Raw genomic sequence first — 15,721 nt, 5'->3', positions numbered from 1 at the left:
CCACGCCAGAGGTCGACCCAGCCTACGGCACCTCCTCCCAGCGCGATCACCTTGTTTAGACGAGGGCCGGGCAGGTCCTCGCTCCTGACCGTGGGAGATGTGCGCAACCGCAACGGCGTAATGGTCCACTTGGCCGTCTTGGAAGAGAAGACGTGGAGCTCGTAGTCTGATCGGACCCTTGTCACGCAGAGATCGGCGAGGACAAATCCCTCATCATCTCCATCTAATGGCAAGACGCACATGTAGAATGAGTTTATGGTGTCCGGAGGAGTATAAGGGACCGGTGTGAGAGATGGCTTGCCGTTGCCGCGGCCGGCCTTGTAGACGAAGTACTCGGCGAGACGAGAATCCCGGCGGGTGCTCCTAGGGCCGACTGTGAAGGCGAAGCGGAGGAGCACAAGGTCCTTGGCAGAGAAGACGATTAGGGGCTCGGTTGTGAAGTCGTCGGGGTGGAACTCGGGGCCGTGGACGCAGCAGTGGGAGATGGCCGGCGGGTCGGCGAGGCAGAAGGTGACCTTGACGGTGCGGCCTGTGCTGGTGACGGCTTCGGCGGTGGTGGCGTTCTTCCGGACGGCGAAGTAAGCCGTCGCGTTGAGGAGAGCCCAAGGGGCGTAGCGCGGGTGCTGGCGCGAGTGACGGTGGGGGGCTGGAAGGAGGAGGCGCGGATGGAACCCTCCATGGTTGTCGGCGGCGGAGGATGCAGATTGGATTTGGGTACTACTGCTACTACACATAACAGAAAACGCCAAGACGCGAAGTCACATGTAACGGTGACATCATGGAGATGTTTATATTATGGAAAACGCGGATTGCTCGCGAACATCCGCCGTGTCCGTTCGTGCGACACTCAGCACTGAGATGACATCAACTTGATACGGGTGTCTACCCCTGAAAGCAGAGAAAGTTTTTTAGTGACAACGGCACCATCCTCAGCCTTTTTATTTTCTAACAGCACCATCTTCTCTTGTTGTTTCTTTGCTTCAGCATGAAAGCCGGTTTCATTTTGATGGATGATAGTAATACAAGATACTTCCAATTGATCGCTAATGAGCGGCATTGGAAGAAATGTATTTACAGTCTCCAATAAGAGGAGGGGCGGATCGAAGGTCAGGAGGAGCTCAAAAAGTATATCACCAACTACTACAAATCTCTATTCGGGGCGACGGTTGATGGGAACTTCACTCTTGACGAGTCCCGAACAGACGATATTCCACAAGTCACGGCAGAAGAAAATGATATCCTTACAGCACCGTTCTCCGAAGAGGAGGTGAGAGCTGCGGTGTTCCAAATGGAACATAACAAAGCTCCAGGCCCAGATGGTTTCCCGGCAGAATTCTATCAGAATTTCTGGGATATCATCAAGTCTGACCTTTTGGAGTTGTTTAATTGTCTTCATGCCGACAGACTTGACCTATTCAGACTTAATTTTGGGGAGATTGTCTTGTTGCCAAAGATTAAGGAGGCCGAACGGATCCAACAGTTCAGACCCATATGCCTCCTTAATGTCAGCTTCAAAATTTTCACCAAAGTGGCTACGAATAGGTTAAACTCAGTAGCTGACCATATTGTCCGGCCATCTCAAACGACTTTCATGCAAGGAAGAAATATACTCGATGGCGTAGTAATCCTGCATGAGACCGTCCATGAGATGCACCGAGAAAACATGAGTGGAGTCGTATTCAAAATCGACTTTGAAAAAGCCTATGACAAGGTCAAATGGCCTTTCCTCCAACAGGCCCTAAGGATGAAAGGTTTCTCTAATAAATGGCGTCAGTGGATCCATAATTTTGTAACTGGAGGTAGTGTGGCCATCAAAGTCAATGATGACGTAGGCCATTACTTTCAAACAAAAAAAGGACTACGACAGGGTGACTCCATGTCCCCAATGTTATTTAACATTGTCGCTGACATGTTGGCTATTTTGATTGAGCGCGCCAAGCAGGACGGCCAGATTGCAGGAGTAGTGCCACACCTTGTGGATGGTGGCCTCTCTATTCTGCAATACGCCGATGACACAATTCTCTTTATGGAACATGACCTAGATAAGGCTCGAAACCTGAAACTCTTGTTGTCAGCATTTGAGCAAATGTCGGGTCTTAAAATTAATTTCCATAAAAGTGAACTTTTCTGCTTTGGAGAAGTTGTTGAGGCGGCGGCCGATTATGCTGACCTGTTCGGTTGCACACACGGCCAATTCCCGATTAAATATCTGGGAATACCGATTCATTATCGGCGTCTCACCATTGCAGAGTGGAAGCATGTAGAGGAGCGGCTAGAGAAACGTTTGAGCAGTTGGAAAGGCAAATTGCTCTCAGTTGGAGGACGGCTGGTTTTGATTAACTCTGTCCTCACAAATATGGTTCTTTATATGCTCTCTTTCTTCCAACTCCCAAAAGGGGTCCTGCAAAGACTGGACTATTTTAGATCCAGATTCTTTTGGCAAGGAGATGGTGAAAAGAAAAAATACAGGTTGGCCAAATGGAGTGTGGTTTGTAGGCCAAAAGACCAAGGTGGCCTTGGAATTCATGACCTGGAAGTCAAGAATGAGGCCCTACTTAGTAAGTGGTTGTTTAAACTTCTTACCGAGGATGGTGTTTGGCAAACCATACTGCGCAACAAGTATCTAGGTCAAAAGGCGGTGTCTCAGGCATATTGGAAACCTGGTGACTCGCACTTTTGGGCTGGCCTAATGGCAGCAAAGAAACATCTCTTTCGCTTTGGGTCTTTCGCGATAAAGGACGGGTCGGAGATTCGTTTTTGGGAAGACATCTGGCTAGGCAATGCCAGTCTCCGAGAACAATATCCGGCCTTGTACAACATCGCTCGCGATAAGAATAAAACTATTGCGCAGGTGCTCAGTTCATTCCCGCCCAATATTTCTTTTAGGCGGGATTTGATTGGCCCCCGTCTTACGTCATGGCATAATCTTTTATCCTGTCTGGATTTGATCAATTTGACACAAGGTCGGGATGTGTTTCGCTGGAACCTTACTGCATCGGGGTCTTTCACAGTAGACTCTATGTATCATGCGCTCACGCATTCTGAGGTACCAGTGAGTAATAACAAGAAAATCTGGAAGTCAAAGATTCCACTAAAAGTTAAAATCTTCATGTGGTATCTTCGTAGGGGAGTTGTTCTAACCAAAGACAACCTCGCACGGCGCAACTGGCCAGGGAGTAAGATGTGTTGTTTTTGCACTCATGAAGAGACAATCAAACACCTCTTTTTCCAATGCAAGTTTGCACGTTCTACGTGGTCAGTCATCCAAATAGCGTCAAATTTGTATCCGCCCACAAGTGTCGCCAATATTTTTGGTCATTGGTTGGATGGTATTCCAAATAGGTTGAAAACGCTAATAAGGGTGGGAGCGTATGCCTTATTATGGTCGCTTTGGCTATGTAGAAATGATTTGGTTTTCAATAACAAAAATGCTTCTCCTTTGCAGGTTATTTTCCGCTGTACGCACTCGCTTCGTACGTGGTCTACGCTACAACGAGTGGAGTACCAACCGCTGTTCAAGGCGGTGTGTATGCGGTTGGAGCAGGTGGCTACGGAGGTTTTTACCCAACATGGGTGGCAGCATAATCTCCGGATCGGTCCACCACCACTTTCGACATAGGCATAGTGTCGGTCTATATGACTCTACTGTCGCCCATTTGTCGTTTTTTCTTCCTTTCTTTTTATCAGACTTTAGGTGATTGGTTGTGTGCATCTTAGTTATGCAGAGGCCGGGTGTTACTCATAATGCTTTGTATCTTCTTGATGCTACTTTTTGAGATAATAAAAGCGCCCTTTATCGAAAAAGCACTGAGATGACGAGCAGTTTCTTCTTTTCTGTTCCTTCTTTCTCTCTTACATGTCTCTCTCTCACGAATGGAAAACGCTTACCATCACCCGGCACATCGCAGCGGCCACGTCCGCCACCTTCTCTGTATGACACGCGTTCAAGTGAGAGCCTGCATGCCGTCCGTTGTCGAATGCGATCACCTTGCTTCAACAACCCCCCCCCCCTGAAAGAGTGGCAGAACTCATTAACGTTTCATCAGCAAGTTGGAACGAGGGCTTGGTCCGGGCAGTTTTCACTCATTTTGATGCAGAAGCTATCCTCAAAATCCCATTGTGTACGCGAAGGGTGGCAGACTTTTGGGCATGGCATGAGGAAATCCGGGGTGGTTTTTTTGTGAGATCGGCATATCGTATGATCCTACGAACGAAGCAAAGCAAAGAGGCGTGGCTGTACGAGGAGGGGGGAACATCGTATGATCGCATCGAAACTAGCAAGTGGGCAATGATATGGCATCTCAAAGTTCCCTCAAAACTTAAGATGTTCGTGTGGAGGCTGGCGCGACAGTCTATGCCAATGGGAACGGTTCTGAAACACCGAAACATGGCAACAGAGGATACATGCTTGTTATGTGGATCAGTTGATACATGGAAGCACGCTCTAATATCATGCCCGATGGCAGCAAGTATTTGGACCTTAGCCCCCGATGATCTGGTAGAAGCCATGCTTGAGCGGGTTGAGGATACCCCGAAAGAGTGGCTTTTTGCTTTGTATGAATCTCTGAAACATGATCTGTTTGATCGACTAGTTGTCACCCTATGGACAATCTAGATAGTAAGGAGGAAAGCCATTTATGAGGATATTTTTCAATCACCCCAATCAGTTGACAGCTTCATATCGAACTACTTGGGTGAGTTGCGGTTCATTAATGCTAAAACAACAATGGAGCCTACACCTGCAGTTCGAAGATCTTCGAGCTGGGTAGCACCGACGGCTGGCAATGCCAAAATCAATGTCGATGCAGTTGTTTCCAGGAGAGGATGTGGCTCAGTTGGCGTTATTTGCAGGGATCAAGATAGAGGGTTTTTGGGAGCATCTTCGCTCTGTTTTCCGAATATTACAGATCCTCCAACTCTTGAGGCCCTAGCCATCAGGGAATCTCTTGCTTTGGCAGATGACTTATATCTCAGACGAATTTAAGTCGCCTCGGATTGCAAGCCTGTGGTTGAAAGCTTACACAAGGAATCACAAGGAAAATCGGGCAAGCTATGGCGTAATAATACATGAAATACTAGATCACTCTGTAGCTTTTGAATTTTGCAATTTTAGTCATGAGTTTAGGAGCACTAATTATGAAGCTCACAACATAGCGAAGCATGCGTTATCTCTCGGTGGTGGCCACCATGTTTGGTTAGGCAACCCCGGGAATTTACCATCCATCCATGTAAACATTGTGACGAGTTAATAAAGCTTCGCAACGTTGTCTAAAAAAAACCAATAGCACGCAAAGATGCTAGTGGAGAAAAGAAGGTCCTGCAACGCCTAACCATTGCCTCCATCAGCCTGCTGGGAGGGCGAGATCTGGCCGCAGGCCCGACCACTTCAAGCACCTTATCGCTGGGACGCTCAAACCACCGCACACCCTCCTTCACGACCTATAGGCGCGCTAATCCGTGAGAATCAGCGCCTAATCACAGATCCGGCCTGCAGCCAACGAAATAGGTGCCCCGGACCGGATTTGACCCTGCATCCCTCTCGTACAGCCTAGCCGCCTGCATCACGCCGCCACTGGGCTACGACCTCCGGCCACCCGCCCACGCCACCGCTAAGCCAGGCAGCTACTCACGCCGGTGACGCGCATGCACCTCATCTTGTCAGCATGGGAAGTCCAGGCCTACGTAGCGCAGCCCGTGCATCCACGCCACCCGAGGAGGCCAGAGTCACTGCAACAAGCGCTCGCCACGCGCCCACGCCTGCGCCAAGGCAGCAGGAACCAGATGCCCCGCCGCCGCCCTCCTTTGGACCGGACCCAGCTCCGCCGCAGGAGGCCGGGGAGGAGGTAGGGGAAGGAAGGATCGGCTATGGTTCTCCCCCGAGCCGCCAGGGAGGCGATGCGGGCGTCGCAAGTTGGAAAGCCCTTTTCGCCTTGTTTTGTTATGATTTTGCGTTGACAAAGAGTTGTATGCAGGCGCAACGCGTGGAATTCCTCTGTGGGTGGGGTGCGGTCAGTCATGGTAAATTGTTAATTGTACACATAGCTCGGGATTAAATTAATTCTAACCATTAAATTTTATTCAGTGAGGCTAATCTGACAATGGTAATTAGGTTGGATACATCTGCGGGGTGGTTTTAAAAAAGAATTAGTTTAATTGTTTAATAGTAAGTATAAATATAAATACACGCGCGTGAATGGGCGAACTCGAGTCGCCCGCGAAGGCGAGCCTTCTTCTAGCTTAGCTAACCAACACAGCCATAGCCAATTGTGCTTTGATTGCCGGTAACAGCAGATGAAGTAGTATGGCCGCGCTATTTAATCATCACCTTGTTCTTTGATTTATTTCTAAAAAATTCGTGAATTTGATAACGCTCATCGATTTTGATACAAAAGTTCACAAACTTCTAAAAAGTTTATCAGTTTGGAGAAATAGGTTATCATTTTTTAATACAAAGTTCATAAACTTAAAGAAGTTCACCGATTTTGGAAAGAATTATGAAAAAGTTCATCGTTTCCGAAAGAAGTTCATCGGTTTTGAAAAAAGTTCATCGATTTTAAAAAAAGTTCAAAAATTTGACAAGAAAAATTCATCAATCTTGAAAAACGTTCATCGGATTTGGAAAAAGTTCATCAAATCAAAAAAGTTCATCGAATTTGGAGAAAGTTCATCAAATTTGAAAAACAATTCATCAAGGTTTAGAAAAAAGTTCATCGATTTTTGACAAAAAGTTCATCGAGTTTGAAAAAATAGTTCATCGATTTTGATAAAAGTTCAAAAATTTGAAGGAACAATTCATCAATCTTGAAAAAAGTTCATCGGATTTGGAATGTTTTTTTATCAAATTTGACAAAAGTTCATTGAATTAGAAAAAATCGTGCATTAAAAAATGAACAGAAAAAGATAAAAGAACAAAACGAACTTAAAAACTAAATAAATGAAGGAACAGAAGTGTATTTGAACAAGTGGGACTGTAGCGTGATTGTTAGTGTGTAACCCTAGCAGTGAAGGGGTCACGGGTTCGATCCCATCTACCTACGCACTTTTTTTAGGTCTCTGGAAATAGAAAAACAATTATAAATGGGCCGAGCCCAGTGAACATGGCTGCAGGCGCCCGTTTGCAGAATACACATTAACGAGCGCCTGCAGCGCCAAATAGGAAATGTCGTGGAAAGAATACGGCAGGCAAGGAGGTTTTAATCAAATCTGTGGCTCAATCAATACCAGTGTTCTTCATGTCCTGTTTTAAACTTCCAAGGGGATTATGTGAGCATCTCAACATGCTCATTAGGAGGTTCTGGTGGGGAAGCAAAGAAGGCAAAAGAAAGCCTCATTGGGTATCGTGGAAAAGCATGATGCAACCGAAGGGAATGGGAGGCCTAGGTTTCAAAGATTTTGAACTCTTCAATATGGCGATGTTGGCGCGACAGGCATGAAGACTGCTCCAAGCACCAGAATCCCTGAGTGCCCGCTTGTTGAAGAGCATATATTTCCCTGGAACCATCATCCTGGAGGCGACTTTGGGCAACCATCCAAGTCAGATATGGCGAGCCATTATCAAAGGTAGGGATACACTTAAGCAAGGCCTCATCCGCCGAATTGCTAATGGCCAATCTGCTCGCATTTGGGAGGACCCGTGGCTGCCAAGAGATGAGATGCTATTACCATATGGGAGCATTCACCCTAATCCACCGATCATGGTTGCGGAGCTCATCGACCACACAAGCGCTACGTGGAATAGTCAGCTAATCAACCAAGTGTTTATGCCTATGGATGCAAGCATCATTTTGGGGATCCCAGTGTGCACCCGCAACCTTCAGGATTTTTGGAGCTGGAATTTTGAAACAAGTGGAAACTTCACTGTCAAATCAGCTTATCGTATGCTAGTAGCAACAAGACAGCGACTGGAGGCATGGCTTGAAGGTACGACTGGTACCTCAAATATTGCAGTCGAGGAAGGAGCATGGAAAACATTGTGGAGGACCCAGGTTCTGGCAAAGGTGAGGATGTTTCTCTGGCGCTTATCGAAGCATTCTCTGCCTACGGAGGACGTCCGGGCTAATCGACACATGGCTGATAATGCTCAATGCGGATTGTGCGGTTCTCCTGGTTCATGAAGACATTCTCTGGTAAACTGCACTAGTTCAAGATGTGTGTGGGCACTAGTTGATGAGGAACTAGCACAAAGCCTGGTATCGAACACGGAACCCAACGCCAAGCAGTGGCTTTTCACCTTCATGCAGTCACTCGCTCATGATCAATTTGTTTTGCTGGCGGTCACACTCTGGGCGATATGGACTGCACGTCGCAAGGCTATTCATGAAGGAATTTTCCAATCGCCTCAAGCAACTAATTCGTTTGTCAGGCGATTCATTGATGAACTCAATATGATCAACATGAGAAGCCCGACGAGGACAAGTGGAGCTCCAGCAACGGGGCAGACACGGGCGATTCGTCCCAAGGCTCCCCCTGCTGGTTTTGCCAAGATCCAGGTAGATGCTGGAGTGAGAGCGAGGAACGGTGGATCGGCATGCGGCAGTATGCAGGGATGGGCAAAGCAATTACCTTGGTAGTTCAGCGTTGGTGGTAGCTAGCCTAGAGGACCCAGCAATTCTTGAATCAATTGCTTGCCGGGAGGCGTTGGCGCTGGCCGAAGATCTTAACATCCACAACTTTGTCATTGCATCTGACTCCAAACAAATGATAGCTAATATTTCATGTGGTGACAAAGGAAAGAGTGGTTCTATCATACAGGAGATTAATATTAGAGCTTTTATGTTTCAATGTAATTTTTGTTTTGAAGGTCGTGCGGCTAATGTCGACGCACACAAACTAGCCAAATACTCACTTAGTCTCGGTCCGGGGCGCCATCTCTGGTTAGGCCAACCCCATGATGCGAGTTGTATTCCACCCTTTGTAGTCTTTGATGAATAAAATTTAGCTTTCCCCTAAAAAAAAAGCACAAAGCTCTACAGTCTTTAATTCGGAGCACCCGGAATTACGGACGGACGCATTTGGTATGATTGCCGAGCCGTGCGTGTCCCTTTTGCGTGGTCGTCGTGCCGAGGCATACGTGCACGCAGGGGACTCCTCAGCTTTGGTTTACCCCTCCCCTCGGTCCCACGTGTAAACCAACCTCCGCTTCCCTCCAAAACAGGGGTCAACTTTAGCACAACAACACGAGGCGCAAACATATACAGTACTGCACGTATTTCTGAGCCTCTACATGCAGTAGAATTGTAGATACATCTGGGTTACTGCTACTACTAGACGTATCCCTCCCTCCTGACCCATGACTGAATCTGAGCTTGACACAAATATCCCACTAGAAAAAGTTGAAATGCAACAACCGAGAGTTGAAACCTCTTTGCTGGAAACTCTTGGAAGAAACCGGCCGGCGTGTAGGGCCTACCCGGACGGACCCTGTTGCCCTTACTTGCAAGAATGCTCAACTCTGCTCCATGCCCTCGTGGAGCTCGTTTACTTATTGGCACAGCCGGCGATCGAGCAGGGGGAACTCGCAGCTCCCAACTCTGACAAAGATCTCTCGAGCAGAGGATGACTTCGCCGAGCCTCACGACGTGCCGGCATGCTGCAGCTCGTCCGCGTGCAAGCAGGGTCACTGGCCGCAGCGGCGTCAGGGCGGCGCCGCTCCGATCAAGATCAGGAAATGGTTTTGCTCCGAGCGTCTCGTGGTCGTCGCCGTCGCCGTCGAGAGCGATCACCAGTTGCGCTCTGAAGCCGCCGCCATCGTACGGCGGCAAGGCGACGGAGAAGAAGAAGGTCAACCCCAGGGATCTCTTCACCTTCTCCTACCGGTTCAACACCGACATCCCCATGGGTGAGACTCCAGGGGTAAGTCGTCGCTGCTAGTGTTATTTGTGCTAATATAATTGGGAGGTGATCTGAGCTGAGGCTCGGTTCTTTCTTTGCTCAGGCGTCCATCGACGACTACCTCATGAACAGGCCGAGGATCGTCGGGGCCGTGTTCCCGGACAAGCGCAAGCGCACCAAACTCAACGACGTGAGTGATCTTCACCATTTCCTTCCTTCCAAAGTTTTCGTTTCTGAAGCTGCACGGCAACTCTGACGGAGGTAGCTCCGTGGTGATCGATGGATGGATGTTGAATTTTGACAGGAGGAGTGGAGAGTGCAGCTGGTGCCGATCCAGTTCCTGTTCCTGTCGGCGTGCCCGGTGATCGCCGTCCGCTTCGTGAGCAGGTCCGGCGGGGTGGGGTACCCGCCCCACGTCCCCGTGCACGCCACCAGCCTCCTCCTCATGGAAGTGGTAACCACTTTCGCGCACCACCACCATCACTTTTAATTTTCTCCATCGTCATCGTCAGCCTGAACTCATGGCTGATGCAAATGCAATGGATGGATATGAGTTGCAGACGGACTACAAGCTGAAGGGGCTGCAGAGGGACGCGATGCCGTCGCACCTGGCGCTGACGGTGCGGGGCTCGCTGTACCCGCAGCCGGAGGGGCGGAGGAGCCTGCGGGGCCACGTGGAGATGAGCGTGGGGTTCAACCTGCCGCCGGTGCTGGCGCTCGTGCCGGAGCCCATCATCCGGGGCGTCGGCGACACCGTGCTCCGGCAGCTCGCGGAGCAGATGAAGCACGACTTCGATACCGGCCTCGCCGCCGACTTCAAGAAGTACCGCACCGAGAAGCTCACCGAGGGGAGGACCCCCGAACACTGAACCACATTTTCCTTCTCTTTTTTCTGGTGGCGTTGGCTGCTGCCCGGTAACAGTAACTATTCATGGAAGATTCTTTCGAACTTGTCGCACGACCAATTATAAGTTGCTAATGTATCGTGCTATTCGTCAGTGCGTCGACATGACTGACAAGATAGTAACTTAGGATCCAATAGTTGTAAATACTGTAAATTATGGGCATACAAGAATATTCAGCTATACAGAGACTGCTAATCTCAGGATAACTTCTGTGTCTACTGTCAGACTCGGCCTCATTCCTTCCTGGCTAATACTATCTGGCTAGCCAACTTATTTCTTAGTATGCGTACCATGAGGCTGACAAGCCAACTTCACATCAATTAACTTTTCTGAACCATTAATCTCAGTCATCACTTTCTTTCATGTCGCCAGGAAAGTCGCAGCATCAGTAAATTGTACTAACTCTACCCCACAATATAAGATCGTTTTTCAAGCTATTTAGCCGGACCGAGTATACTGTAATCAGTACGATGATAGGACTGAGAATATAGTAGTGGTAACTTAAAATCTCATTTATTCACTGTAAACAATGTAAATAATTACAAGAATATTCAGTTTTACAGAGATTGCTAATCTCAAGCTAAATATGTACTCGGTCAGACTTGACTTCCACTCTATCTTGGCTATCATTGAATCTATATACCAGTTATTTTTCACCCATTTTTCGTGTGGCTTGAATCATCTATGTACCATTTAGTATATAGGGCATAGGGCCTGTGCTTCAACAGCTAGAAGAATACAATTGACATATCTACACCGTGTGTCCCAAAGATCCTCCTAGTCTTCCAGTGACCGGTTTCTCGCCCTCAGGTCACGCTCGAGGCTTTGAGGCGTTGGAGGCGTCCTTCCACGCCGGAAAAGGACAGCGAGAGCTTTCATTTGACGGCACATGTTGAAAACCTACAGACAAGGACATGTATGATCAGTCGTCAACCAAACAATGGTACTTGCGAAGGTCGTGTCGCTTGTTTTTCTTACTGATGAAGCCTCTAGCTCTGCAATTCCCTCACATCCTTGACCACCGCCCTGTAGAAGGTCACAGTACTTTGCAGCATCGTCCTCGTCTTCAAACACCTGAAACAAAAGAGCTCATGATTCAGAAGATTACAAAGCAAACGAGGTTATGTGATTTTTTTTGCAGAAAGCTGGTCAAGAGAGTGGCAGTAAGTAGAAACACATGCACAAACATTTTACAAGTACCAACAGAAGAGCACACCATTCGGATTACACGTTAAGCGGTTTGCAAATTAGAACCATCCAATACACCTCAACAGCCTCATGTGTTCTTTGTTTCTTGCTCAGTGATACTGATATCACATCAGGATTTTATAATTTAAAATGCAAACATTTATCGGTATGCTAAGCTTACCGCACTGATAGATTGCTCATTCTTTTTCGTAAGTTGAATGATGTTGAACTGTTCATATGGTCATATCATAACGCTTATAGTCCCTGTATGTTTGCCTGATGGCAAGCACAAACTGTTCATAGGATGACTTTTAGTCACGTAAAAAGAACCAATTCTGCTGTATAGTCCATTTTCAGACATCTCAAGTTTGTACTACCCTCTTGGTCCTTCAAACAGTTCACTACGGTATATCACTAGGGAGCCTTACAGTCTATAACAATATGCATAACCCACCCTTGTTCAGAATATATATGCTTCATTTGACCATTCCCTGTTCCTGATTCATTGCCCCCATTTACTTATTTAGAAGTCATATTTCCCCATGAACCCAAAATATGCACTAGAAGGCCAAAGGGCTTAAAAAAGAGCAGGACAGTTTGCTGACTTTCAAGGACATGTTGGAAAAAAACTCATTTTACTAATTACTCACCAGTACTCCCTCTGTGAGATCTTCAACAACCATACTAAACTTGGAGCCAGAGTACTTTGATTTAGTCCCAACTCCTGAACCTCCTCCCCTTGAGAAAAGCATTCCAAGTTCCCTTTCGACTTCACTGCAGAAAATATTATGGGATGACACCATGTTCATAATGATCAGTTAACCACCCAGTCATGACCAACTACCTGTTTAGCTGAAAATTTCTCACCTGCGGTTCCTACGGGTTTTCATTGTCCATAGTTGATTGTCTCTTCTAGCCAGCACATAGACTGGTTTTGGGTGTTGTTCTCTCCATGGGTTTGTCTCCAACACTGAACCATCATAACGACATGGCACAGTTAGTAAACATTCAAACTTCCGCATCACAAGAATTACTTGGATAATCATAAGAACAGGGTGACTTTTTATGGCTTTAACATTATGGTATTATTTGTGACTTGTGACTTGTGACTTGTGAGCATGCGCGCATCATAACCCTGGCCTTCGTTTGCAGCACTACAGAAAGTAGCATAAGCACACCATAGCAGATATGTTGATTCAACATGTGATGCAAAGGCAATACAAAATTTCACTATCCAAGTCAAAACATGAGGAAACAGACTGTGATTGCAACAGTTAATAATCGCGTGTACACATGTGTAAGTATCCATAGTCGCTCACTCCCAGTCTCACTACCACCTCAAAATCTTAAAGCAGCAACTCTCGAAACGCGATAGGCGTGAGCGTACAAGCCTCAAACAGGAGTTGCTTTTGCTAACCTTAAGTTCACCGAGGCACGCAATTCTACCGTATACACAAAGATCGCACCCACTTCTCTGGAGTTTAGACTAGACATTTCATCAAACACTAGGCGCGAGGACCTAAACTCTCGAAAGATGATAGTCGTGAGCGTACAAGCCTCAAACATGTGTTGCTTTTGCTGACCTTAAGTTCATCTTGTCACGCAATTCTACCATACAAACAAAGATCGTACTCAGGACTCGGGAGTTTAGACTAGGCATTTCATCAAACACTAGACGTGGGGACCTAAACCTGCCGATCACCATTCACCAACCATAGAAGATAGATCCAATTGAAGTCGCTAAAGCTGAACCCTAAGCAGATCAAGCCAGTAAGAACACGATCCAGGGCAAGGGTCATGGTCTGGACTCCGAAGGACTCATACCGTCGTAGGCGAGGGAGTCGAGCGACTCCATGAGGTGGCGGCGCATGCCGTAGGCGCGGGAGGAGACGCGGCGCAGCAGCTCGCCGGAGGTCCCGGGGATGCCGCCGTCCATCCCCATGGCCCTCTCCACCTCCTCGTCCCCTCCTTCCGGGGACGGCGGCGGAGGGGGAGGGGGCCTGGACGAGGCCGCGGCCACGACCGCGCGGCGGTGCGTGGCGGCGAGGCGCGGCCGCGGGGCGGGGAAGGAGAGGAGGTTGCTGGCCAAGGTGGTGGCCGCCGGCGACGGCGTCGGCGCGGGCGAGAGGGACGGCAGGGAGGCTGCCATTTTTTACGGTCTACCGAAGCAGAGGAATGCGAGGAAAGTTGGAGTGAAACAGGGGAAGGAAGGGGTGTGGGAAGTGGAGCGTGGACACGGCACGGCAGCTACGGGCTCCTTGTGTTGTGGAGATTTTTTCTACCGCGGTCGCGGTGGGCGGTGGATGTGTCCGGCACGTTGGTTCGGCCGGGCCGGTGCCGTGCCACGACTCACGACCGGCACCGGCGGTGCGATGGGGGCTAACAGTCCTGCGGTCCGAGTTGGCGTTGGACCAGGTTTTTGGTTGGACGTGCGCGGGGAAGCTTTGCCATTCGGTGGTGTTTAACCGGAGCATTTTTCATGGAAAGCGTGTACACGCCACATTTGCTTTCCCGGTACACAATTTCTTTTTTTAAGGGAAATAGTTGTTTTTTTATCTATATCTATATCTATATCTATACTACTATATAGTATACGAGTAACTTATAATATGGACCGTTAGATAGTTTCAATCGAGCGGCTGGCATTGGTTTGCTCAAGCCTTGAATCGTTGTGGTGCAATATATCCCGTTGGATCTGAAAATCGAACGGCTGTTACTCCAAGGATTCGCGCTGGTGCAGTTCTATACTATATATATATATTATATATATATATTATTATTATACTATATAGTATACGAGTAACTTATAATATGGACCGTTAGATAGTTTCAATCGAGCGGCTGACATTGGTTTGCTCAAGCCTTGAATCGTTGTGGTGCAATATATACCGTTGGATCTGAAAATCGAACGGCTGTTACTCCAAGGATTCGCGCTGGTGCAGCCTGTCTCCTGCAAGCGCACATGGCAGCTGCCAGGGTGATCTGATCATGTAAAATATGGGACCATCTCTGCACCTTCCAGTGAACTCCACAGGATTCTTTTTTTCTATTTCTTTTACATCTACTCCTGTAAAATGAAAGGAAGTCCTGCTCGGTAGAAACCTCCAGAAAACAATCGACCTCAAATGCTTTAAGTCTCCATGATACAAACGGAAAGTTATTAGACTACATAATAAAAAATTAAATACCTATCTTTGTTCGCCGCAAAAAGAACATCCTGCTGGTCCACCTGCCAATATATTTTTGCGTTTTTCTGGACAATATATTCTCCTAAAGTAAATATTTTTTCTTCTCTTACATTTATTAGCGTTCTATATTTAGAGCAATATGTGCACATAGTTAAATATGTATTATTTTCACCAAAAAAAAATTACATTTCATATCTTCCAAACTACGTACATCATATGGACATAATATGAATACATGATTTTTTGTGTTGTCAAAATCAATAATTGAATAGACATGATACAATAATTTTATTAAGGAAAACACGTGTCTTAGTAAAATGTCCAACACATATTTGAGAACCTCCGACAATACTTTATGATCGTTTTCATGTTTATTAGGTTCAAGATAGTGAGTTGTGACTATTTTAATATTTAAGAAAAAAATCTCTATATATTGTTAATATACCCTTCACGTGGTCTGTCATATGGGCCTAACATAAGGATCAACGATACATGGTGGAAATCTTTAATGGTTCATTTTGGGGTTTTATCGACACAGTGCACTAACTGGGTAAAGGGCATGTGAAAAAATGTAGATAAGACTACAAGAAAAATAATAACAACTCCTTC

General features: G+C 47.1%; 2 protein-coding genes across 2 annotated transcripts; one reads left to right on the top strand and one right to left on the bottom strand.

Moving 5' to 3' along the window:
- The first annotated feature begins 9,461 nt into the window (after positions 1 to 9,461).
- Positions 9,462 to 10,954, top strand: LOC119291540. The gene is made up of 4 exons (XM_037570314.1): positions 9,462 to 9,852; positions 9,935 to 10,021; positions 10,136 to 10,285; positions 10,392 to 10,954. The coding sequence occupies exons 1-4, from the start codon at positions 9,556 to 9,558 to the stop codon at positions 10,698 to 10,700; spliced, it is 843 nt and encodes a 280-aa protein (XP_037426211.1). The 5' UTR covers positions 9,462 to 9,555; the 3' UTR covers positions 10,701 to 10,954.
- Positions 10,955 to 11,227: 273 nt separating this feature from the next.
- Positions 11,228 to 14,163, bottom strand: LOC119291539. The gene is made up of 5 exons (XM_037570313.1): positions 13,749 to 14,163; positions 12,792 to 12,894; positions 12,575 to 12,698; positions 11,715 to 11,810; positions 11,228 to 11,636 (listed from the first exon to the last, which is right to left on the bottom strand). The coding sequence occupies exons 1-5, from the start codon at positions 14,071 to 14,073 to the stop codon at positions 11,514 to 11,516; spliced, it is 771 nt and encodes a 256-aa protein (XP_037426210.1). The 5' UTR covers positions 14,074 to 14,163; the 3' UTR covers positions 11,228 to 11,513.
- Between the last annotated feature and the right edge of the window lie 1,558 nt (positions 14,164 to 15,721).

The sequence above is a fragment of the Triticum dicoccoides genome, chromosome 4B (assembly GCF_002162155.2).
Source record: "Triticum dicoccoides isolate Atlit2015 ecotype Zavitan chromosome 4B, WEW_v2.0, whole genome shotgun sequence".
Lineage (NCBI taxonomy): Eukaryota > Viridiplantae > Streptophyta > Magnoliopsida > Poales > Poaceae > Triticum > Triticum dicoccoides.
This window is presented reverse-complemented; position numbering and strand designations above follow the sequence as displayed.